The 26,581-nt window shown below is 39.6% G+C and overlaps 1 protein-coding gene and 1 long non-coding RNA gene across 12 annotated transcripts in view; one reads left to right on the top strand and one right to left on the bottom strand.

Moving 5' to 3' along the window:
- The window catches only part of ZNF521 (zinc finger protein 521), a 336,017-nt gene extending 321,026 nt beyond the window's left edge, over nucleotides 1-14,991 (bottom strand). For 3 of the 11 annotated variants that reach the window (XM_077352569.1, XM_077352571.1, XM_077352572.1), the window contains exons 1-2: nucleotides 14,784-14,991; nucleotides 13,704-13,744 (exon numbers count right to left, since the gene is read on the bottom strand). In XM_077352569.1, coding sequence (XP_077208684.1) covers nucleotides 13,704-13,743 — 40 coding nt within the window. In that variant the 5' untranslated portion in view covers nucleotide 13,744; nucleotides 14,784-14,991. The other 8 variants (XM_077352567.1, XM_077352566.1, XM_077352568.1 and 5 more) reach the window with 4 other exon arrangements.
- On the top strand, nucleotides 7,430-16,707 carry LOC143844847 (uncharacterized). Its single transcript, XR_013234163.1, has 3 exons — nucleotides 7,430-7,982; nucleotides 11,529-11,588; nucleotides 16,518-16,707. It is a non-coding gene; the product is annotated as an uncharacterized LOC143844847 (long non-coding RNA).
- Nucleotides 16,708-26,581: the final 9,874 nt, after the last annotated feature.

Genomic DNA, 26,581 nt, shown 5'->3' with positions numbered 1-26,581 from the left:
TATGCTGCTCATGTTTCTCAAGTAGATGAGGTTTTCAATATTTTTACATTATATGAATGAACCAGATTTAATAAAATAACTCGCACCTAAATATTTAAAAATTCCAAACTTTCAAACATTTTCACTACTAAACCAAATCTGTAAAGAACTAAAGTAACAGATTACACTTTTTGAGATCTGCTGATATCAACTAGCCATAAAGGAAGGATTTGAGCACTGCCATGGTCTGATATCTGTTTTACTCTTTACAAGACGCAGTATTAAACAAGCAAGTTATTTTCACTGTACTCTAAATTTAAATTGGGCATATAAAGCAGAAATGCTTGAAGACTGGTGGCAAGTAGTTATAATCCCACTCAACAGTCTACCAAAAATGACAGCTACACCTACCAGAATAGAGCAGCATATGCCTGAGCTGGTATTTTTTCCCTTTACTGTCATTCTTAAATCTTCTTTATACTGTAGCTATACCTGGAACTACACTTTCCAGATATGGCTTATTGTAGTAACGTCTGCCTATCACAAATTACTAAATCAAAGACTTTACCTCTGTTATGTTGTCTAAACCTTCCTAACATCACTTTTTACAAACTTAGTCAACATTAATTTACCTTTTCTAGGAATTTCTACCTTCACACTTTCTTGTGAACTTTGCACATATTACAATACACTTTGCAAAAACTTCTAAGACAGGTTTAGCTATAATCTGAAATCACACTGAGCTAAGCAAAGTGCAGCTTTTTCTACATCCACAAATGCACTGAAAATGTGTTTGTGTGTGTGTGTATGAGCGCACACACATAGTGAATTTCTTAGAGCTTAGAGTTTACATTTCGTATCATAACTTGATGTAGAACTAGTGTAATCAGTTTCCACATGATAATTCATTAGAGAACATTAACAGTTATCATCCCTGGCAATTGTCCATCAAATGCAGGGCATGATATGGCTATTATTAAAACTAATAATTTTGAAACACATCCTGCATTCAAATTGTTGATCCAGAAAGCACTGAGGAAAGACTTAGAACAAATCAACCCCTCTTCCCTGCAGATGGGAATGTGGCTCAGCAGTAGAGTATCGCTTTCAATGCAGAAAGGAGGTCCCAGATACACTTGCTTGCGCATCTAGTTTAAAGGATGAAATAACAGGTAAGGAAAAGACCTCTGCCTGAGAACTGGGGAGCCACTATCATTCAGAGTAAGTAATGCTGACCTTGATATGCCACTGTCTGACTCAATAAAGGTTGTATCATTTGTTCAGATAGGTCTAACCAGTGCAATGGGTTGACCATATATATATATATACACGTTTCAAAGCCTGTCACTAAGAACGGGCCTTGAAAGGGCCCCCTCCCCTGGCCAGGCAGCTTAAGGTGGCTTGGGGCAGCAGCTCGCAGCCAGATGAAGTGGGGCAGCCAGGGGCTAGTCAGCTTGTTAGCAGGGCCAGGACTGAGCTCCTTAGCAGGCGGTCAGCAGGCAGGGAGGCCCTTGTCATCAGTCCCAGCCTAGCAGGCCAAGAGGCCCTTGTTAGCAAGCCCTCCACCATGACCCTTTGCCCAGGGCCCTCTCGCCTTACCTGCTGCTGGCTCCAGGCACTGAGGCGTCTGAGAGCAAAGAGACTAGAGTCCATGGATGGAGGGCGGGAGCTGCAGGGGCAGGGCCAATCAGGGCAAAGCTGGCTGCACCTTGATTGGCCCTATTCCAACTTGGACAACCGGACATGACCCACCCCCCTAGGCTGTTTCACAAATATATAGAGGAACAACAATGGATAAGGATATGCAGATATTATGTTGAATTTCCTAATATCAGAATACATACAGAATAAAACAAAACACCTTCAGCATTAATAGAGACAGTTAAGAATTCTTAAATACAATATTAACTTTGCCCAAACTCTCAATTAACAAATAACAAGTATATACAACTGAAGTATATACAACTTGAAGAATATACAATTTGAAGAAGAGTTGGTTCTTATATGCCGCTTTTCTCTACCCGAAGGAGGCTCAAAGCTGCTTACAGTCGCCTTCCCTTTCCTCTCCCCACAACAGACACCCTGTTGGGTGGGTGAGGCTGAGAGAGCCCTGATATTCCTGCTCGGTCAGAACAGTTTTATCAGTGCCGTGGTGAGCCCAAGGTCACCCAGGTGGCTGCATGTGGGGGAGTGCAGAATCAAACCCAGCATGCCAGATTAGAAGTCCACACTCCTAACCACTACACCAAACTGGCTCTCAGAACAGTTCTGTTGTCAGAACAGAAAGAATCAGTGTCAGGATTTCAAGACTTAAGACACTTTGCAGGCATCCACCGATAACTGTGCTAGATAATATATATTTTAGCAGTTTTAGTCCAGAACACTTATTCCAAAAAGGTTTCCTGAGGTGTCTTCTAATGTAAACATTACTAACAATAAAGAAAAATAGATCAAAGTCCTTAAATAAACAGACAACAATTCAATAACAGTAGTCAAAAATCAGATGAAGCAGCAGATAAAACCAATAAAAAAGATGTGATGACATTTTAGAGCAAAAACAAATAGTACAAATATTTTGTTCACAATGACATTTAATGATCTTAAGTGCATTCATAAACATAAACCAAGGAGTATATCCTGGACCAGGGGTGGCCAAAGTGTAGCTCTCCAGATGTCTATGGACTAATTTCCATTAGCCCCTACCAGAACATACTAGCAGGGAATTGTAGTTCATGGACATCTCAAGAGCCACACTTTAACCACCCCTGTGAACATGAACACATATATTGTATCTGGCTTACCAGTCTCCTTTAATTTATATATAATAAATAAAAATATATATTTTTATAAAACAAAGAGGTTGCCTAGCTCAGGGGTAGTCAACCTGTGGTCTTCCAGATGCCCATGGACTACAATTCCCATTTGCTGGCAGGGGCTCATGGGAATTGTAGTCCATGAACATCTGGAGGACCACAGGTTGACTACCCCTGGCCTAGCTCACCCCATTCAACCACAAGAATCCCTTCATCACATTATTTATGTCAAGTAACAAGGTAGATCACTAACATGAAAATGCCCAAATTAAATAACGTAGATTTAGCCCCTAGGCAATGCAATATATTCACAACTAAATTGAGGTTTGGACAATTCTCCTAGATCCAAGACGCAGAATGCAGCCCAAATGACTTGTTTCACAACATAAGCAATGTTCTCATTCTCTGGATTTCCCCCAAATACTCTAGCCATCAAAGCACACAAACTGAAGTTGATTACTATTAGAGCTTTCAACTAATTAAAGGTATTTCAGGCAATTGTTTTGCTTAAAACAGCTGAGCTGTCAATTTATCAACTATAATAAAGTACTATATCATAATAAAAGTGATACTTTGTCGTTGTTTAAAGAACAAAACAAATATAGGAAATATTACTGAAATATTATTATTATATTTAATAATACATTAAAGATAAAGGTATCCCCTGTGCAAGCACCAGGTCATATCTGACCCTTGGGGTGATGCCCTCTAGTGTTTTCATGGCAGACTCCATACGGAGTGGTTTGCCAGTGCCTTCCCCAGTCATCACCGTTTACCCCCCAGCAAGCTGGGTACTCATTTTACTGACCTCGGAAGGATGGAAGGCTGAGTCAACCTTGAGCCAGCTGCTGGGATTGAACTCCCAGCCTCATGGGCAGAGGTTCAGACTGCATGTCTGCTGCCTTACCACTCTATGGCACAAGAATTTAAAATATGAAGTTTTAGAGTTTCCTCAGCACCAAAATCACAGTGCACTCCTTCACAAGAGTCACATTCACACACAAACTTATTAATAGACGTTAATCAGAAGTTAGGTCACTCCTTCACAACTTTAGACCTCAGAAGTCATTTATAGTTCACCAGCGGGGGTTTACCAGTGATTCAGTAAATGCTTTGTTATTTTTGCTGACTTCCTGAGATTAACCAGGAGAACACCAGGAGTTATCAAGCAGTTTGCAAGAAACTCCTAGCTTAGTAGGTCATAGGCTGTGAAGGTCCAAGATCCCTAAAAAGTTAAAGTTTGTGAGGAATTGAGAAATTCATCCTACCTCTCTGATCCCAATTCCCCTTTCAAATTATTATCATCTCAAGCAAACCAATATTCCCACTCCCCTTCCATTTTTGGTTATATTTTTCAGCATTTACATGATTCTCTACTGTTTTCAGCATTCACAGAGCAATGACCCAGCTCAGTCCTTATTAAGTCCACTTTCTTAGGCAGGATTTTTTAAATTCAGTTTTCTGAACACATATGGTTGGATTCAACAGTTGTACTGCAATTACAAATTTCCACTACTGAAATGAGACTTTTCTGCTCTCTTCTCCCTGTAAAAACCCCAAATGCAAACCCAAATGCTCATCCTGATGCATAATGGACTGACAGGAATAGCCTGGAGGAGGGAGGACAGATTCAACAAGAGTCATGAACCCTTCTGACCTTTGGATCAAACCCACTAGAAATTTTCATTTATGGAGAAATTCCTACTTTGCTACATTTTGCTGCCTTCCTGAGAGGTGCTCAAGAATGACAGATAAGCTATTTAATTATGCTATGAACACAGTAGTGAGTTTGGTGGTTGGACCCACTAACTCTCTCTCTCTCTCTCTCTCTCTCTCTCTCTGAACACAGTAGTGAGATTGGTGGTTGGACCCACTAACTCTCTCTCTCTTTCTGAACACAGTAGTGAAATTGGTGGTTGGACCCACTAACTGTGTGTGTGTGTGTGTGTGTGTGTGTGTGAGTGAGAGAGAGTGAGTGAGAGAGAGAGAGCGCAGATTCTGCAACATAAATTAGGAGTAAGAATAATCCTCAAATCCTGGATCTTAAATTCTAGGTGATACTGATCCTCAGCAATTTTCTGGTTATGTGAGTTTAATATACCAAACTGTAGTTTCTCCATAAAGTTCTAGGCCAAACATACATTTATGGATGGATATTAGTCTAATTATTAATAACACTGGGATGATACAGGATGATAAATACTAAATCCTATCATGTATCAGAAGAAGGTATGAGAGTTTCCACATCAGAAATGAGAGCCAGTTTGGTGTAGTAGTTAGGAGTGCGGACTTCTGATCTGGCATGCCGGGTTTAATTCTGCACTCCCCCACTTGCAGCCAGCTGGGTGACCTTGGGCTTGCCACGGCACTGATAAAACTGTTCCAACCGAGCAATGATATCAGGGCTCTGTGAGCCTCACCCACCCCACAGGGTGTCTGTTGTGGGGAGAGGTAAGGGAAGGCGACTGTAAGCCGCTTTGAGCCTCCTTCGGGTAGAGAAAAGCGGCATATAAGAACCAACTCTTCCTCTTCTTCTTCTTCATGGTAATTATGGTATATATATATTGAGGAGGGTAAAAGCAGAAAGCCTTAAAATATAAAAATAATAAAGATAAAGCTATATCTCCAATTTTTAAAATTGGAGATATTGAGAGCAGAGTCTCAATATCTTGAGAGCAGAGTCTATGCTGATTTGCCACCCAAGTCATTTCTACTATCCTCTACTTAGACATTAGCAAAGTTAGGTTCAGCAACTTTTTCAAAAAGTGGCTATCTGTCCAACTTGAAGTATATGTGGTAAAAGTAGATTCATATGCTAGTAGATTCATATGCTATGCACATTCTGAAGTATTTCCCAAGCCACAGCATCTCTTTCAAGATAAAATCCACGTGTAGCATGCCAAAGAAATAGGCAGTCTAATGCATCCAACACCTTCTTTTAACCCCAAAGGAAAACCACATCTTACTAATTCAGAGGAGCATAAGGCAAAATGGTAGATATTTGTGAATAAAGAATCCCAGAACAGAATCATAGAGTTGGAAGGGGCCATATAGGCCTTCTATTCCAACCCCCTGCTCAATGCTGGATCAGCCTAAAGCATCCAGGATAAGTTAATACGTACATTTAATTTAATGTTTAAAAGAACACAATTTAATAACCACAAATATAGAGCTCTGCACCTCTAGATCAGGAAGATTATTTTACGTACTCATGAAGAAGCAGTTGGCATTTGAGGGTTTTTCAGTTGGGCGATACAAAAAGATATTAGTGAGCACATCAAAAACGAAGACAGCCCTGCCATTAGGCAGGGTGAAACAGTCCATCTCAGATAGCAGCTTTAGGGTGCATTACAGCACAGCAAATAATCAGTAACTTATAGCAGCTTTACAATTTACAATTTACTATATGGGCTGACCACTTAGATTTTCTGTGTCAGGAACCCTAATGTTGATGATTCTCTGGTACCGCAACATGAGACAAAGCAACTCAAAGCCCTGCACAAGAACACTGAATGTAAATGTAAACTATATAGTAAGAAAGATACCCTAAAAATCTACTCAAGTTTTTTTCTGCTACAACATAATCCCAAGGCATATGGCTAGCTACTGCTTGATCATTATTCTGGCTGAAAGTAAAGCTACTGAAGTTTAACAGGATTCACATCTCACAGAGTTTCTTTCATCTCCAATAATTACTACACTAGCATAATTACTCATATTTGAGGTAAATTATGATGCATGCTAAGAGCCCATCTTGCCTAAAATTAGAAGGACCTTTTTTTTCTTTTAAGAACATCACTGTAGTCTATTTTCTAAGTTTTGCTTCTTCAAACTTCTGACTGAATTGTTTTCTATTGGTTATTAGTTAGTCTAACTTCTGTCATTGTTTGGTTATGATAAGTGGGAAGCTTAAAAAACAAAACTTAAATTGTTGACTTTCAGGCAGTCTGTAATGACAATACTGCTAAATAAATTTAAATACCAACATGCACACTTTGGAAACAAAAACGAACAAATAAGGCATGCATAATTCTTGCTAAAGCTGCATGTAGACCCCAAGGCACAAAATGAAATACAAGACCACATTTTCTTCCCAATGGAACTAATGCTGACCTTTGACAAAACAACAAGGGACAACAACAAAAAAATCCAAATACATATGGGAAACTACATCATGCTGAGATTTGCATTCATATATCACTCACTCTTTTAGCACATTTATACTTTTAAAACAACTTTCCAATATTGTGAGCTTTCCCTGAAAAACGATATTTTTTAATTTTCATTTATTGCTGTATAATTATTAACAACATATATTCTTGACTTTTGAAAAAGTCTGAATTTTAATACAGCATTTCATTTCTGTAAAGGAATAAAAGGTATTAAACCAGCTGGAAGGACTTGGGGCTGACGTACAAAGATACAATCCTGAATCAACACTGGAAATATTATTTTTTACATACGTCGCAATATAGACAAATAAAGCAAGAGTCAGGTAACAGATACAAGATCTCCTAATTAAAAAAAATGCCTGTATCATGTTGAAAGCAAAAAGTGTTTGCTACTTTGGTTGTTCTTCATCCACCTCAGTGGAGCATGGTTCCTGCTCTTGTAACGTAGCAGTAGGAGAACTGGGAATGAGACTCACTCCAGAATAAAAGAAATTAGTTACTTCCATTTTCTGCGATACCTGAAATGCAGAATAATATATACTCTAGTTCAATGCCACAACCTGTAATGTTAAACCTGTCCTACAAGGTGGTTGAAGAAGTTGATCCAGGCAGCTGGACCAGTGCAGAGCTATTACACTAGAAACCATTGCAATCACAAATTTGGCACCCTTGAATAGCCGCTACACTGCTATGAAATGGGATGATAAGATCATGATGACAGATGATTCAGGCAGATGCTTTCACTTTTTAAAACTAGTTACTATAATCTGTGTATGTTTTATGATATATTGGTTTCATTTCTGTTATCTTAGAGACCCAATTTTCTGGGAGAAAGATTCATTTACAAATGTTTTAAATGATTAACAGTGATGATTATTTTAGGAACTATGAAGTCATAAGTACCTATCAGGTATGTCACAGAAAGTTTTTATAATGTGATGGTAGCTGCTATGCAACACCCTAGGCTGGAATAGCCCACTTGCTTCACAAGCCACTGGAGGGTGTTGTGGCTACACAGGTTAGGATGCTCTGCACATCTGTGATGTTTTGAATATATGCAGGATTAAATTGTAACTAATAATTTCCAATTACTTTGAAACATCCACAAAATATATTAACTCAGGAGCAGTAGTTAAATTAACATGTAAAGAATAAAATATATATATTAGGATACAGTGGAAGGAAGTCCTTGTGCTCCATAACTGGATTAGGGCACAGATGTGTCTGGATTCATATTAAATATCTGTATTTTTGTACAGTTGAATTGACACATAAAAGGCAAACATCTGATCCAAAACAGTCATTTGTGGTTTAAAAACCAAGTGCAAGTGTATGACCTCCAATTTCCAACAACAATTATTGTCTTTGTTTAGAGTGAATTATTTGGATAATTTTTTGATAGACAAATAATTTTTGAAACTTAGGCTATGTAAAGTACAGGTTTGAAAAAGAAAAGAACTTTCAACACATTAACTCATGTATAGTTACTATTTATTTATTTATTACATTTATTCTTTGAAAGGAACATAAATGCTAATGTGTCTCGTTAGAGTTAGAACTTTCACTAATAGGACAACTCTAAGCTTTCTGTTCCAAAATGTATTTAAACTGTACATCCGAAAAGTACTTGAAAATAAAAATGGGACCTATGTTCCTCCACTTTTCCAAGAGTTCAGTAGGATATACATCAAATAAGAAAATGTACAGCAGATGTTGTCTTAGAAGGTACAATCAAAGCAATACAGGGCCTTACTATATAGCACTTCCTTCATTTCAAACGAAGTGTTTCAGACGTGTTAAAAGTAGTATGTTGAATAAGTTACACTCTCCTCTATATTGAAAATGGGAAAATAGTACACCAGCAGTAAAATCCTAAAAAGCATTACACTCCTTCTGAGTCCATTGAGGTCTAGGGGCAGAGGTATAATTGGGAGTGGGGGCTTCTACTATATGTAAGTCTCCATGCTAACCTACTGAGTCTACATATCAGCATAATGAAATGCACACTGCACTGTCAAAATTAAATAATCTAAGACTCAAGTCATTAGATTTGTTTAGCTATGCCATGAACTCTTGTTGTAGCTCAATTAATACCCACAATTTGCAGAGATTTTCCCCACCAGTGGCTTTGATATAATCAACAGTACTCCACTTTAGGTCAGAAAGATTAGAATTTATTAATACATTTACACTTCAATCTTTAATATAGTTACTTAAAAGTGACTCTCAGAAGTAAGTTCCATTGAAATTAATGGGATTCACTTAAAAATAGGTTTAGGATTCATATATAAAACTATGTAGTTCTTGTAGTCAAGAACTATAATGCTGTACTTTTCCACCATCCAGAAGCAAGTAATTAATGCACTAGTCTTAAAAAGTCTGATTTTGAAAAATACGCACACAATAATGATCACAAAAACATATGTAAAAGATCAATAATACAAATCACTGAACAAGCCAACCTACATGCCAAAAACTAATCCTTTCTAATGGCCAGATTAAACAAACAGGAAGCATTATTTTGCCCTTACATCCATTGTTTGGGAAACATAGGTATGATTTTTATGAAAGAATAAAAGATCTATCGACACCAGTATTTTTTATTTACAATGTGGCAGTTCTGTCTATGGTTTTAGGTAATGTGGCATAGGGTAGATTGACTATTTTTAAAGAAGTTCCTTTTCCCTCCAATTTACTTTGTCTCAGTGGTAATTTCTAACTTAGATTTTCTACAGATAAACAATGTAACTTCTCCTTCTACATTACCTCTTGAGGAAATGGGACAAATGGCTGCCAATGTGGGGGGGGACAACAACAAAAAAAGGTCAAAATTGTAAATTGGATACCATTCTTACTGCTTATAAAACCAACCTGCAGATGCATTTAAACTCTTAAATAAACAGTTTGCTTTAAATGGTTAAACCTATACCTAAAAATACTTGAATATATTCTTGCATAACCAGTTCAAATATATTTATATATATGATATACAAAGTGGCCACCATTTCTAAATTTAAAAATACTTCTCAAGAGAATTGCTTTTATAAGAAACAAGGCATAATACATTACATGTGTTTCTAAGTATGTTAAAGGCTACTAAGGCAATTAAGTACAACTTGAGCAACCTCCCCCCCTCCAATGGGAGGAGTAAAGGGTTGATAATTCAAAATAAAGTTTTCACAAAAAAACAAGAACATAATCTGTTCTTCATATACTAAACTGCAGGTTAATTTTAGTACCATCATAATGAGCTTTAGTATCAATATCAACAATTCTCAAAATCAATTGTTACCTTGGTAATGTTTTAACCTAACTAGAATCACTGCTGTCCTGGGATGCAAGTTTCAGATTAAACTACTTTGAGTATCAAGCTACCAAAAATAAAATACCCTTGAAATTTTTCTTCTGTTAAGGGGAAGTAACAAACTAAAAATGTTGACTACAATTCTCAAGACATTTACCTCATGGTAATTCTACCCAAACCAGGACTGCTGCCAAATTAAGTAATCTGAAGATTATAAATTACCAATCCAGTTTTAAATGCTTTTTGTGTTGGTAATATCTAGTTATTCACGTAGGACATTAATAGTTTTAGGCAGCTTTTTACAACATCTTCTGCACTACTGGCATGCCTATGAAGTTGGTATTTTAATCTAACAGATTTTATTATTAAATGAGTTAATAATTAATCATTTCAGAGGGAAACTATTTAAAGCTACAATCCTGAACAAGCTTATTCAGAAGTAAAGTCCATTAAAATCAAGGGTACTTACTTCTGAGCAAATATGTTTAGGACTGGGCTGTAAATCAGCATTACACTGACATCATTACACTAGATCAAATATTAACAGTTCTCTTCCAGATGATGGTTCTCTGCTGGAAAAAAAAAGATATTGGGTATATTAAAAAATTAAATGTTGCAAATGGAATGTTAGAACTTCTGAATTCCTTCAATATTACTAGCATGCATTTTCCTAGGAAAAAAGCCACCAATTTTTTTGAAAAATGTGTATTAATCAAGAAAATAAAATTCAGCTGCATCCAAAAATATTTGTACAAATATTCATTTATGTAATGCTGTAAGTTTTGTATCAGTACTTTTATATTGGATGATTTTATCATGCACTATTGTTAGAGGAGAAAATGAATAAAATAACATACAGGAATGTGTATTCCATTCATTTAAATATGACACTCCTTGTTTAGGTCAATACTCTGCTGTCAATGACAACACCTCTGACATTAGGGTATCACTTCTGGTCATGAGCTGTTGAGTCAGACCAAAATGTTATACTTTTATATAACCACACAGAAAACAGAAACTAAGCCTCTCCCCCCCCCCTTTTAATTGGCGTTGTTTACAGAAAACGTTCAGGAAAATAGAGGGGTTGTTGCTAAAAGAGCAAAACTGAATAATTATAAGAAAGAACAATTTTATGTAATTTATGTACCTGATGATCACTTCATGCTCAATTAATGTATAAGTATTCTTGAGTTCTTTTAATATCTTGCTATAAGCATAACCAATTGATGATGTTTTACTTATTGGCCATGAATACTTTAGGGAAGCTAAAAGGGGATAAACATGTGCAACAGAACTTTCAACAAGAATTCCTTTTAAAAGGTAAGTGAAGATCAGATTTGTCCCTCACAAGCTGCCAGATAGATGCATCGCCAAGCTGCATAAACTTCAGTCTGCCAAAAATCATATACAAGTCAAAAGTGAATAGAAGGCAGCAAATTTGAGGTATACTGCTGAAGAGGTTTAGAGGCCCCAATTCAAAAAAGAGTACTTAAATTAATGGGAGGACCTAGACTGCCTGAAATTTTGGACCAGGTCCCTAACTTTTTTGAATGAGTTTTAATCAACCCAACAAATGCTTGTTGTAACACATTTGTATGTTTCAGCTAGTGTAGTACCACAGTGTTTTCCCCACTCAAAACTAGTTTATACACAAAACTAGGCCTACTATTTATGTTAGTAAACTTTTAATTCAATAACATCACCAACTCTTGCAAGAGTGTTGAATTCACGGAGCAACTTCCCAAAACTTAGTATGCTATCTCTCCACTGTCCATTACCTGACCCGCATCAATTATGGGTAGGAGTCATGACCACAATCCCTAAATTCAATGTTAAGCCTTCTTCTATCCATGCAAGAAAGAAAGTCTAGCTCTTTGTTAAGTCATTTTACTTCACTGATTCCAGCATCAGAGCATTCCTCCACTACTATGGGGATATCGTAAATTGCTGGGAGGCAGCTGGATCAAGGAGTATTTAGTAAGAACTGGCCCTATTATAATTCAGGAACATCACTGGTGGCAGTGGAAGTATAAGAAAGGTAACAATGGGGACAAGGAGGAAGAAATTAAAGGGATAGGCAATAGTCAAAAGGGGGAAAGAACCAGACACAAGCAGAATATTATTGGGGGGGGAGTAGAATTACATATAGGTGGCAGATTGTCCCTCTCCTCAGATTTACAGTAATAGCAATCTCCAAGACGGAGAGAAGAGGAGCCACTGTGGGAGGCCAGTATGTCAAGACCACTGGGCAGAAAGAGGGAGGCAGCACAGGCTGACTCTCACCAGGACATTCCTGTGGCCTGCCACATTCTCACAAGCCGCCCTTTGTCCTCTCTTCAGGGCCTTTGCTCTCTCTTCCTCTGGACTGATTTCAGCGAATGTGTTACTTGAGGCTCCTTTACGTCTGTCCCCCCCATCCCTTTTCTTTATAGCCTCTCCTCAGTACCCATCAAACCCAAGCTCTCAAATATCACCCTAGCCCCCAACTACTCAGTCTCCAGCCCTTCCTTTCCCCTCTCAGAAGGGAGAGAAAGAGAAGAGGGTCGCACCACGTGATCCTTTGCTCAACCACCCTCCTACATTCCAACACACAGCTCCAGCAACTCCAACCTCCAGATCAATAATAACTTCAATTCTGTTTCTCCTCCTTTAACACCACAGCCCAGTAAATCCCACCCCTTGTGTGTTTTTTTTAATGTTTCAAAGAAACTTCCTTCTCCAACCAAGACCAGAGCAAAAGAGATTTTGTTCTCCCCCAAGGAAAGCTTTTAGAAAGTTATACAATCAACTCCTAGGGCGTTTAGAAATAAACCTTAGCTACAGCCAGACCCGTTACTTTAATAATAAAAAAAAAACAGGCTGCCTAATATGCACCGCACAAATAGGTAGGGATTGCCTGTTTGTTCACGGGGCAGAATCAAAAGCAGGAATGCTGAGGCAGTTTTCTTTACCATGCCTCCTTTTAGACCAACAAACCAGGGCCACTGTACTTTTTAGAAGCCGAGAGGTATGAGGGTGGGAAACAATACAGAGATATGCGTGTGTGTATGTAATACTTTTTTTTTTGGGGGGGGGGGGGCGGGAAGACACGAAAAAGGCTGACAGCCTTCAAAATTAAGAACTTTCCCACCATGCGAAATCTGGGGACACTTTTATGGGAGCATACATGAGAGACTTTCAGTGCCCCTTCCCGGAGTTCCCACCTAACCTGCCCCCCCCCTCGGTTCACTTCCTCGGGAACGGCAAAATAAAGAGGAATTCCACGTCCACTCAAGTCCTTCCACCACACAGGCAGACGCGCACACGGTCGGGCGCGCGCGCTCACACACACAAAACAGACCTCGCAGCACAGCCTGACTCCAGCTACAAACAGTAGCGTTTAAGGGGAGGGGGGGCGGGGAGAGAAGGAAGGGCGGGGGGGGGGTCAGTACTTACCTTTGAGTGCTCTTGGTTTAGCTTGCTTGCGGCGAGACATCCTAAAAGTAAACAGCTGAAGTTGTTTCAATGTCAGCCCTATAAGAAACTACACTTCCTTATAACCGATGAAAGACCCTAGGAAGACTTTCTCTCCTCCGCTAGCTCTCTTTCTCCCTCCCTCTCTCCGCTGGCGGCTGGCTGGGGGGCTCAGGGCTTTGCTCAAGCAGCTGCACGAAAACTTTCCAAGATTTAAATCTCCCCCCACCTCCAACACCCCCGTTTGGAATCCCCCCACTCAAAAAAAAAGAAAAAAGCACCAAACAAAATGCTTGCAAAAGGCAAAACAAAAGGGGGAAAAAATGCCGATAGCCACTGAAAAGGTATCAGTCGTCAGGATAACTGTATTTTTATTTTTAATACATAAAATTTACATGTTGGTTTTTTTGTACCAGGACAAAATGAAACACCCTCCTAAAAATCTGGGGTGTTTCCCCCCCACCCCCTCCTCGGTAGCTTTCTTAAGGGAGAAAAATAGGAATAAAAAAATTCCACTTGATTTGTTTACAACCTGATTCTTTGTCAAATTAGAAAAAAAAATAATGATGATGATGAGAAAATTAAAATCTGATCACAACCTTGCGAAAGAAAAAAAGAAAAGAAAAAAATTAAAAATCGCTCACCGGAATGAAGAATGTTGCAAACAGGACAAAAATACCAAAGACAAAAATTACTTTGGAAACCTTCCTGTCCGTTTTGAAAAATAAAATAAAACCTAAACTAATTTCTCCAAAGGGGGGGAAAAATCCAATTTTGGTTCTTTTTTGGTTATTGGAGTAATTAATTTTTTGTAGGGTATATATAAAATATCATCATATATATTGTTGTTATTTTTTCTCCTGTGCCCCTTGCTTTGGGGTGGGATTTTTCCCCCCTTCTTTTTTGAATAGCCGGGTCCGCTGTAGCAGCCCTGGATTTTGGGAGCTGGATGTTGCTCTCTAAACTCTACGGCTGGCTCGGCGGCGAGAGGAGGAGAGCCGGGAGCAGGAGGAGGAGGAGGAGAAGGAGAAGTGTGCTGTGTGCTCCCTCCTCATCACAAACCTGCAAGGTCTTGGACTGCGCTGTCGCTCCGGTAGTCCACATAATAATGGAAAATGGAAGCAAGGCCCCCAAAGCCATCAGGATGGCTCCAGAGGGGGCCCCTAACCCGCAGGGACTCGCTCTGTACGTAATCACTGAGGAAATCATTGTCAGCCTGCCTGCACTCACACACAGACAGAGGGGCATGATTAAAAGGCGAGAGAGATGCAGAGGAGGAGGGGAGGGAGGGGAGACACAGCCAAGATCTGGACTGGAGGAGCCGGAGAGAGCCTCAGACCAGGATCTGGAGCCTGTGCTGCGGGAGGAGGCGGCGGCGGAGGAGGAGGAGGGAAGAGGAGGAGGGGAGGAGGGAAACGCAACAACCCAACCCTCCAACCTCACTCACTCACTCACACACGTACATACACTCTGCCGCTGTAATGTTATTAGAGCTACACAGCGGATCTCTCTGGTCTCTTCTGCTCTCTGGCTCGCTTCTCGGAAATTAAAGCAGAGCTGCATCAGAGAGTGGAAAAGGTCCCCCTTCTGGTTGTAGGAAGGATGTTAAAGTAAGCCAGCCTTTTTTCCAAAAGAGAGAGAGAGAGAGATTTTATTGCCGGGTTAGCATTGTTGTCGACTTTTTGTCTATCCTACCCCTCCCTGCCAAGTACAGATGCCGGACGTGTTTTTATTTCTGAAGCAACAAACCCAGGCTGCAAGTTTCATTCATCCTTTGCGGATTGTCTAGGGAAGCAGTTTTCCTTTGCAAATGATGGCTCTAGCAAGGAAGGGCTTCCTAAATGGGATTTTCGTTTTTACATATAGACAAATTTTAGAACTTTGTATTTTTCAAACCGCAAAATATTTTATATGGTCTTTGTTGTTTATTATTTTGTTGTTGTTATCACCTTAACAAAATAATTGTAGAAGCCAGAAAATGCCTTACTTTTTACATAATGTACTGCCAGGATAATTGTTTGCCAAATTGATTGTACTGATTGTGTTTCTTCAACCTACTGTGTTCCAGTACAGAGGGATATCCTCCTTCCTGTTCTGCGCTTTTGGAACAAGAGTGGTTATTATTTACTAATGGATTCAAGGGAGTACACATGACATACAATACATCAGAAGTTATGAGCAGAGAACATGGAAACTGCTGGGACCAACATTTTGCTTGATAAAACTTTATTGAATTTAAATTAAGTAGCATGATTAACTGTGTGAAATGAGTAGAAAACGTCTCTGTTTTGAAGTCTAGGCAAATTCTATAAATGATTGGCAAAAGGGGAACAACGGCAAAAGATATCTTTACTGAGTTCACTTCTTTTTGTGATAGTCTATTCTGCACACTAGGTATAGTGAAAATCTATAAAATGTGTGCTAGTTCTCTTATCCTGAAATTTTCCAGTTTCATCCATAATGGAATTAAAAACTGTGCTGCTGCTACTGCTGCTATCTTGAGTAAAAATCAGCTGTCAGCCCCACAAGTAAACTCCAGAGTATTGGCTATGTGAAATACCTACATTCCAGTTTTAGAAAGGAGATGTGTATATTTATTTACTGTTCATGTAACTATTTATTGAGATGCAATGTGGGACAGTTGCCCTCTCAATCACAGCAGATAACTTCCTGATAAGTACTGTCTGTAGTCACACAACTAACTTCCAAGAGCAGATTTCTGTCCAGGAGACTGGCTGTTGAGTTCTTAACACTGATTTCAAGCTTTTACAGAATGGTTGTATTTATGCGTAACAGGAAGCATCTGTAGCAGCTGAGGGTGCTCCAAAGCAAAAAGTCTGATAAAATCTACATCCAGTTTTCTGTATCAAGGAAAACAAACTTCTGGACTGAAGCAGAAATTTTCCAACTGAAAACATTTAACCAGTGAGCAATGTATTAATGATTGCTACTGTATTCAATAAAACAGCAGTAACATTAAAAACAATTTATAACATAACTCTTCTGTTGCAGAGACGCAGTTTTTGCCCTCCTAAACTGAAATATAAATAAAACACTGCCAGGTAGTTAATCTGATGAATATTTGGACAGACTTCTCCGATCTACTGAAATGGTATCTCTACCAGAAGCAACAGTGCTCTCAGTAGACACAAAAATAGCTTCCATGAGAATTCTCCTCCAAAACCAAGCCATTCATTTTTCATCATAAGTTTGGCAGAATGAAGAAAAGAAATCCATTACGTGCAATGGGATCATATTGTATTTGTTTAAGGATGTGAAGACTGCTTTCAGTTAACAAAGGTGTCAATAAAGCTTGATACAGAAAAGTTAAATGCTGGCTTGAAATCTTTCAAAATTTTCACTTGGAACCAAAATATTGGCCTATGATGCAAGAGGCAAAGGAACAATTTTTAAAACTTTCAGTATCGTTTAGACAGTTTGACGCGCGCGCACACACACACATATATATATCAGCAAGGAAACATAGAAATACATCCTAAATTCTGACATGGTCTAATTTTCTATGCAGAATCTGCTTCAGAATCTTGAATATGTATTAAAGTTACATGAAAAAATATATATATATAAATATACTGCACTATTTTTCATAATTTACTGGTTTTGGCCAGAGAATGTTTGAATAAGAAAGATGGTAACAAGACAAAATCTCAATTTTTTTGAAAGTATCAATAGATAGATCTACGTAGCTGTTTTTCAATAAATCTCCAGGCATTCGTGAAAATTTAATCCCTTGCTTAGAATATACAAAAGAAAGACCAATATATATATTTATAAACTTCAGGCAACACATAGGCATAATCTGGATAATACAAAACCCCTTTCCTATCATACAAACATAAAAAGTAAAAAAGATTTTAAATATCTTTTATTTGCTGTTGCTGCATGATTTGTCTACTGACATGTCACTCATCTTTTTTCTTCTGTAGACCTATCAGATAAAAATCTGGAGATACTAACTGAAGATAAAGTCCTTTGAGTGTACCTAAACTCTATTTATTGGGATTCGCTTGAACGTGGTTTAGAAGTATTCACAGGTCCATACAAGTAGTGATTTCGGTCAGATTAATCGGGTACAAAAGATACATAGAACATATATTTCCTCAACAGAACTAAGAAATATTTACTTCCAGACCAAGTATATCCTCAATTTAAAATGTCAGCTAAAAAACAAATTCCTTTGAGAGGTTTCAATTAATTGTAACAACATTGTAGTACTGAGGTCCAAACCATTGGGGGGGGGGACAACAAGTAGCCCACTGTTTTCACTATAGCTTAGTATATCATGGGCAATTATTGTTCCCCTCCTTTTAATCTTTCATATCTTTTGTGAATTTTGCCTTTGTATGTTGTGCCACCACAATTCATTAGAATCATGTTGCTACGTCTCCATGGGCAGCAGGAGTGCAAAGTTTACTTATCACAAAATTCACTGAGATTTTCTTCAACACAGTATGGTTTTAAAACCCCTGAAGTCATGTGAAATAGAAGACGTGACCTCAAGACACTATAAACTTGGCTGGTCTGGTTGTAGGTTGAAAGGTCAGGCTTGCTGGGGTAGCTCCTGAGGCTGTTTCAGACTAGCAGTTACTTTTTGATTTGAACAAGGATTTGTTAAAATGCCCAAGTATCATGATTTAAATTGTATTATTGGCATGTATAGAACTTTATAGAGAAGGAGACAGTCTAAAGCAAGCAGAAAGCACCGTAAGTCAAGACACCAGAAGCAGAAGGTGGAGCTGGCAAATAGATAAATTTATAGACTGGAGGAAATAGGCAATCAATTATTGTACTTTGTCACCCGACTCTATTTCTCTCCTCTCATTTGTTTGTTCCTCCTTCAGGAACTCAAGCTCCAGAGTTTGTTTTGTTAATTCTTCCTTCTTTCTAAAATATGTGTTGTATTTTCCACATATCATAGTTTCATACAAAGGTAAAATTTTGTCTGTATGTGTGTTGTCAGTGTTCCTGTTAAAATCCACATAGACATGAAAAATACCATTAGCTTCAGTGAACAAAAAGCACCAGTAAAAGGTGAAGTGTAGATACCATTTAAATCCAGTTTAAAAACTGGATCTCTTATAATTTAAAAAATGGTTACAGAGTATGAATGAAGTGTGCAATGGTATTGATTTTTATATTTGTTATTCCTGTATATATTATTGAATTAGTAAGCATAAGGTGACATTGAAGTATTAGCTATATATACAGGTTTTATTCTTTCTAGGGTTTGAAATCCAGGCCCACACAAAAACACAAGTATCAAAAAGTGATGGAGCAGCTAAAGAAATTAAATTGCAATCAATCAACTAGGACCAGATGGTATCCATTGGAGAGTTCTAAAGGAACTAACAACCAATGTAACTGAGCTGCTAACAAAAATATGTAATTTATCATTAAAAACAGCTACTTCACCAGTGTACTGGAAAGTGGCCAAGGTTGTACCATCTTTTTAAAAGGTGTTAATGATGATCCTGGGAATTAGACAGCAGTGATTCATATTTTGGTATCAAAGAATTTTGAGAGAAGAGATAATATGAATGATGTAAAAAATCCAGAAAATATGCAAATCCAGAATATCTGTGTAGAGCATATATCATTTTTGGCTTGCCTCCTAGACGCAAGTTAATGGTTCTTAACATATCTTAAATTTAGGACAGAATGTATTTTAAACTTATAAAACACTCATGGTCAAATTCCCAAACAGCAGTTCCTATGAAGGAAAAAACTACAAATGACATGAAAGTTGTCCCAGGCATGTTGATAGCTGCTGCTTTATGCATAATTGTTGGAGATCCCAGGGAGATTTGCTTTCAAATACTGGGCTGCAGAGCTTCAAAATTCCTGTTTTTAAAATTACAAAAGTGCCCACAAGTCCAAGAAGGCTAGGGTCTCCTGAATTAATTTAGGCTATAGTGTTTTTGTTCCCTAGGAAACTTTAGCTTAAATCTTAACACACCCATCAAATTATTTGCTTTGTACCTCTATTCTCAAAGTACATTCAAATGCTATAAGTAATAACACTAACAATTATAATAAAAAGTGGACATCTAAGGCTGTAACCCTTAAAACAGTTTCCTGTGAGTAAATCCCACTAAATAAAATGAGCCTTATTTCAAAGTTGACCTGTGTCACCTACCCTGATGCCATTTGTGTGCATGACTGAATGTTGTTAATATGGTAGTGTTGACCCTCTAACATTTCACAGGTAATAGGAACATTCTTGTGTTATCAGCTGTTTTAAAAGCACAGAAGGTTTTCATTGTTCAACTAAAACAAACACTAGGACAATCTAATTGTCCTACAAGATGTAATCAACATTCCAAATCAGCTTCACCATGATGAAAAATAGCAGCTTGTTATTCATGCCACTGTTATTAATTTATTGTATGGTATCGGTGTAGTATAGCCAGGCAACTTGGCAAGAGATGTTCAGAGGTGATTTGCCATTCCCCGCCTCTGTCTCATGACTCTAGTGTTCTTTGGAGGTCTCCTATCCAAGTACTAGCCAGGACTGACCCTGCTTAGTTTCCAAGATCTTACAAAATCGGGTTTACCTAGGCTATCCAGGATGTAGTCTGCATAGGGCTTTTTCCCACTTCCAGCTCGAATAAATCCCTCCCATCTACACTGAATTCAATTTCCATTTTAATTTTGGCCGCTTTAAATTTTCCCTCTGCAATATGCATGATTGATCCAGAGTGACCCTACCTTTCCCCCACGATAAACGGCCTCACTAAGTGTGCAGATTTCTGCTTTTTTGTGAATTAACTTCCTTTTCCGTGCCTCATAGCAAAGCAGTCTTCCCTGATTGGCCAGGGCATCAGTTCAAAGACTTCCTGATTCCCGGTTGCAAGACTTGTCAAAAAGTGACTGTGCTCTAGAAGCTCTAACGTCCTTCAGCAGAGATTTGCCTCTTGGATTTATTCCCCTCCTCTGCAGTTTTCAGTTGTCTCCCCTCCCCCTTGTTCAAGAAAAGAAAGAGAATTCTGCTGCACTTGGCTCCCCTCCCAGCATTGAGCTTACCCAATCAAGTGCAGAACACTTTGTTTCAATTGGGGGGGGGGGGGTAAAGGAAGACCTGAGTTCAAATAAATCTGAATTGAGCAGGATCCACAATGGAAAAAACAAAGTAAGTGCAGAATCAGCCTAGGTCAGGGCATGCCACTGTAATGATTATACATGTTTATCTTAAAACATTTGTCCTGAAGACATCCACTCACCCAGTCAGAGGTTTCTCTTTGGCCCTTTATGCACGGCGCCAGAATCTGCGTGCTGGCGCCGTGCTGTTGTGGCGGGACACAATGCCCCGCCATTTCCTGTGAATACATGGGAGCGGAGCATGCTGGGTTGCCCTGGCGTAGTGTGCGCTTTACGCCGGGGCTAGGAGGCCCGGCCAAGGTAAGTGCAGCTGAGCGGGCGGGAGAGGTGGGGAGGGGCAGGGGAGCGGGGGGCAGGGGGTCACCCCTGCCAGCTCCATGCCGCCACGGAGCCTGCAGGGGCGAGCGGTGTCCCTTAAGGGTTGAGGCTGGGCGGCCCAACAAGCCCGGTGCTGCCAATTATGCACAGCGCCGGGCTTCCGCAGCCCTGGCTTACCCAGGAAGCTCTGGAAGATCCAGCCTTTGCTTAACATGGGTCTTCCGGAGCCCAGGGCCAGGAGGCACTTGCACTCGCAGCAGCAGCATGCATTCTTGGTGATTTTAACTGAAGTGCTGCTGCCGTGAGTGCGGGCCTTATGGCCCGTGCATAACGTCTCTTTCAGAGCAGGTGGTATCCAGACTTTTTGGTCCAAAGGCCACATTATCACTTGGTCGTTCAGGTAAGGGAAGGGAGAGTCCTTCCCATTTTACCAAAACCATTTTCTAGACCTAAATAGGAGACTCATGGGTATATCATAGGTACTGCTAGGACATAATGCTGGCTCCACAACACTTAAGGGGGACTATGTTTACTTCCCAGCACAGTATCACAACATGAAACTGACCTGGATGCTCAGATTTGGTCCCTTTTCTTTAAAAAAAAATGTCTTCTTGTGTGCTGGACCTATTGGTCTATAGTTTGAACACCTCCGTTATAGGGATACCTGGAAGAGTGCTGAAATCTGTGATATTGTTTCCATGATATTGTATCTGAGGAAGTGTGCGTGCTCATACCTTGAATAAAACTTTGTTGTTCTTAAAGATGTCACTGGACTCTAAATTTGTTCTGCTTCAGACCAACATGGTTACCCACTTGAATGATAGCAACTCACACTAAATAGGGACAAAATATGAACAGTAGTTTTATAGGGGCAGGTCTCAAAAATCAAAGCTTAATAAATAGAAGTTGGTGCATATAGGATTGAAACTTCAATATACAAATTTCAGTATATTCTAAACCACTCACCCTGGAAGTTTATTTCTTTAGAGATGATAGTGTCTAGTTTTAGAGACCTCAATTCTCAGGAATGAAAGGATATATAGTTAGTCCACATCTGTATCATAGGACCCACCTCCAGAGAAACAACTCACATGGTACACAGGTTCTAAAACTCTGGCTTCAGGATCAATCATTTCACAAAGATATTCCCCCTACCTTGACAGCCATTTGAGATACATAATGAACACACCTTTTGTAATGGCCCTTTGTTAGTAAATGAAAATGTAAAATTTTACAAAACCAATAAACGCCATAATACACAATTCTGAATTAGTGGCCTTATTGTCTTTACAGGTTTACAATCAATGGCAAAGTATATGTTATCTTTGTACCATATGGAATTTTTAATTATTTATTAGGTGGTTTGTCTGTGCAGGGTTGGCTCTAACTAGTACTTGGATGGAAGACCATCAAGGAATTTCACAGGACTATGCAGAGCAAGGCAATAGCATACCACCACTATTCGCCTCCTTCTTCAAAAACACTGCAGGGTTGCCAGATGTTGGCTGTGACTTGACAGCACTTATCATCATTGCCATCCAGAGACTTGCTCAAGCTGGTGTACAAGTATTTGCAAGAGCAAAAAAGCTGGAGATCCCTGGCCCATGTGAAACTCACCTGACCTCGACCAGGTCCAGGGTCTTTTTGGTCCTGGCTCCTACCTGGCAGGATGAGATCCCGGAAGAACTAAGGGCCCTGACAGTACCGATTCAGTTACACCGAGGCTGTAAGATAGAGGTCTTCCACCAGGCGTTTGGTTGAGGCCAGGCTGAGAAAAGATCTGTAGCCCCTCCTCCAACCTAGGGCATCTTCCTAGGGCAGATAGGAGATGGGTTGAGTATAAGTTGGGGAGGGTGGGGATTCTCTGTGAATTTTAGGTTTTCCCAGATTTTCTGATGGGGCTGTTTTTGTGGCCATTTACAAATCTGTGTCAAATAGTGATGTCAGTTCTTCATTTTGATGTATTTCAGAATAATACCTTCATGATTTCATTTTGTTCCCCCAGGCTGCATAGCTGATTCTTGCTATGCTTCATACCAGAATGAAATTTTGCCTGTATGACTGTAGTGGAAGAACGGACACAGCATTATTTTCTAAACTGCAGCTGCTAAAGTAAAGCATACTGCTGGAGTTATCATTTTGTTCTTCAGTAATATGAGATAGAACATATAAATTTCCATATGAATAATCATATAGTCAAATTGTCCCAAGCTCTCCAACTTCTTAGATTGCTGATCTTCTGGTGATTTGAAACAATTCAACCAATTTGTCTGCAGTATAAATTTTTTGAAATACAAATAGTGGCTAAACTGATGAGGGGTAGCCCAATCCTGTGGTAGAGGTGGCCAGCTGCCAGTGTAATAGTGATGCTGCTAGTTGGCGCCCTATGGATGTTCTGTAGGGTAAAAGATAATACTTTCCTGTACTGCTACAAATCTAAAGCAATGCTGATGTGATGGACTGCACTTTGAAAAGCTTAGCTGTGCAAACAGATACAGTACTGTAAGGGTTAATTCATCACATAGTCAGAATGCCTTGAGTGACAGGATGTTCCAGAAGATTTGATTAGATAGCAGAGAAAGACTTCTGAGCTGGATGCTGAGGAGAATGCAGTTTGATTTCAGCCCCAACTGCCAGGTTCTTAGAAGTCAGCCTTAGCTCAGAACAGTTTAACACAGACAGAACTCGGGAAAAGCTGACAAGGAAGTTTGGAACATAGGCAAAGACTCCCATTCAGGCCAAACAAAGTGGATAATCTTATAGCAAGGGGAGAATTTCCCTACCCAGTCAAACAGACAATTCTGATGAGTGCAGAGATCCCTGGTCTGGTGTGGTTAGAAACTGCCTTTAGAGACTTTAAGAGTCAGTTAACAACGCAAGATGAGTACTGGTGTTTCAAGAGAAGGGGTTTGGGTACTGGAAAGAGCGTACCTGTCGTGTGTGCTCCGGATTCGTGAGCATTGCCCATAGAGACCAAGTCTTTCGAATCTCAGTTAGGGATGAACGAAGGGAGCTGTCAGAATGGGCAGAGGGTGACTGGGGAACTGGGACACTGAGTCAGATGAGTTACCTGGACCCAGTCTGCCCTCCAGTTCCACTGGAGTTGGAGGAGAGCGCCTCTTCCAGTCCTGAAAACTCTCCAGAGTGATGATTGAAGCTTGAAGTGACAGCTCACCAGCACAGCACCCAGCTCGAGGCACAGTGTCAGGCTAGATGGAGGGAGCAGGAAGATGTTTTACACAGGAATGATTGCAACTAGCGCAAACTGGTTCAGGCCAGGCATGGGGAGATGCAGCTCGGCTATTTAGGGAAGGCAGGCTGGTTGCGTGACTCATGGGTGCGAGAAGTGGACTACCCACCCATTTGCTGGAAAGTATCACATCACCTCCGATGGGAAACCTGTGTCAGACTTGCCTCTCAGTTCTGGACTATTTGCCTGGTTTGCAAAGATTCTGCTCACTTGCCCACTGAATTTGGGACTCTGGACTGTTGTCATGTATCTGAACTTTGCTTTGTTGACTATGGACTATTGTTTGCCAATCCTCACTCCATGATCCCTGACCATATCTGGGTACCCCGACTCCTGCTTAGCTGCCTGTTGGCTGCGCCTGGTAATATGAAACAGACATTCACGTTCCCAAATGGACTGAGAGTTGGCACGGATGGGGTTTGAAGACTTGTGTCCACAACTAGACTGCAGTAAAATTGTGTTAAACCCATGTTTGACTAGTGTTTGATTCCAAGGTGTGAGTAATGGGGCAAGTCAGTGATGGAGAGATGGGCAAACTGTTCTGGGAGAGAGAAAATGACCCGTTGGGCATTATGGTTCCAGACCTCCGGAAACCAAAAGAATTGGAAAATACTTAAAGAATATGTATTGAAGTGTTTGTGGGAAACCATGGAACAGAAGCCTTTTAGTATAAAGATTTAAATCAATGTGAAAAGTTTAATAAACTGTGCATGTACTTGCTTTGCCCCAGAAATTTCAGTCCCTGATTTCATCTGACCTTTCCCCTCTATGTTAAACAAAATATTTTGTTGTATTTGAATTTCAAAATGTTGTGAGCCATTCAAGTTGTTTAAGTTAAAGTGAGCTTCTGATCTTTCCCTCTGGTTCCTGGACTGAGCCATCAAATATCATACGGTGAGAGGGTGGGACAGCCAGAGTTCTTCAGCAAAGAAGAAAACACAATACTTGGGTGGCTCAGTCAGTAAAGGGAAAGAAAAACAGAAGGACACATGGCCTGATTATTCCTCACATAAGAGAACCCTCTTTGGATCAGGTCAATAACCCATCCAATCTAACACTGTGTCACACAGTGGTCAAAACCCAGGTGTCATCTACAGATCCACCAGTGGGTCCAGAACTGAAGAAATCCCCCCACTGTTGCCTCCAAAGTACTAGGAATACAGAGCATTGCTGCCCCAGACATTGTGGTTAATGTCCACTGATGGACTTCTGTTCCATATGTTTATCCAATCCATTATAGAAGCCATCTGTGCTTCCTGCAGCAGTGTATTCCACATGTCAATTACTCTTCAAAGCAGTTTATTGATTGATTTATATACCACTGTTCCCAATTAGGCTCACAGAGGTTTACAACAATAAAAGAATAAAAGACAATAAAATGGGCCATTTAATATTTAAGCGCCAGCTTTCTACTCCCTTCTGCTTTTTGCAGGGAGCAGAAAGCAAGAGGCCATTAAAACTAAACAGCTGAGTTGCAGGGAGTTATTACAGTTTCCAGCGGAAACAGCTGAGCTGCAAGAGCAGCCTGTTCCTATGGCTCAGCTGTTTAGAGCAGGCTGCCTCCATGGCTCAGCTGTTTCAGGCAAGATGACTTCATTTGTGTGGTTCATGGTTGCCTACAGATCCTGAACTGATTTTTCTTTGATACATGTGCATCCCTAATTCTGTGACCATCTGCTCTGAGAATATCTAGAAACTCAATTGCTTTCTCCTGATTTGGAACATATTGACCCAATCAGTGTTTCAGTAGTTAAAATCACCTGTTGTGATATATTGTGTAGCTGTTTCCTTAATTGTGTTGCTGTTTTTAAATAGTCCTGAAAGTTTTGATCTGGTAAGTAATAACATCCCAGAGTTAAGCTTCCTTTGAAACCACTATTTCCACCCATAGCGTTTCTGTATGTATACCCTCTCTGACATATAGAGCCACTCCACCTCCAACTCTTCCCTCCCTATCTTGACTATGATTCCAATAGAGTTTATATCCATAAATCACTGTATCCCATTGATTCATCACCAAATTTCTGGAATGTCCACAGTGTTTATGCTCTCCCTGTCATTAAACATTCCAGTTCCCCCATTTTACTTCAGACAATTGTAGCACTTGCACCTTGATAATTTCCCTGTGACATCTAAACTGCCTTATAAAGCAGTCAACATTGGTTGTCACCCT

The sequence above is a fragment of the Paroedura picta genome, chromosome 9, assembly GCF_049243985.1.
Source record: "Paroedura picta isolate Pp20150507F chromosome 9, Ppicta_v3.0, whole genome shotgun sequence".
Lineage (NCBI taxonomy): Eukaryota > Metazoa > Chordata > Lepidosauria > Squamata > Gekkonidae > Paroedura > Paroedura picta.
Note: the sequence above shows the minus strand (reverse complement) of the source record. Positions and strands in the feature narration are given on the sequence as shown.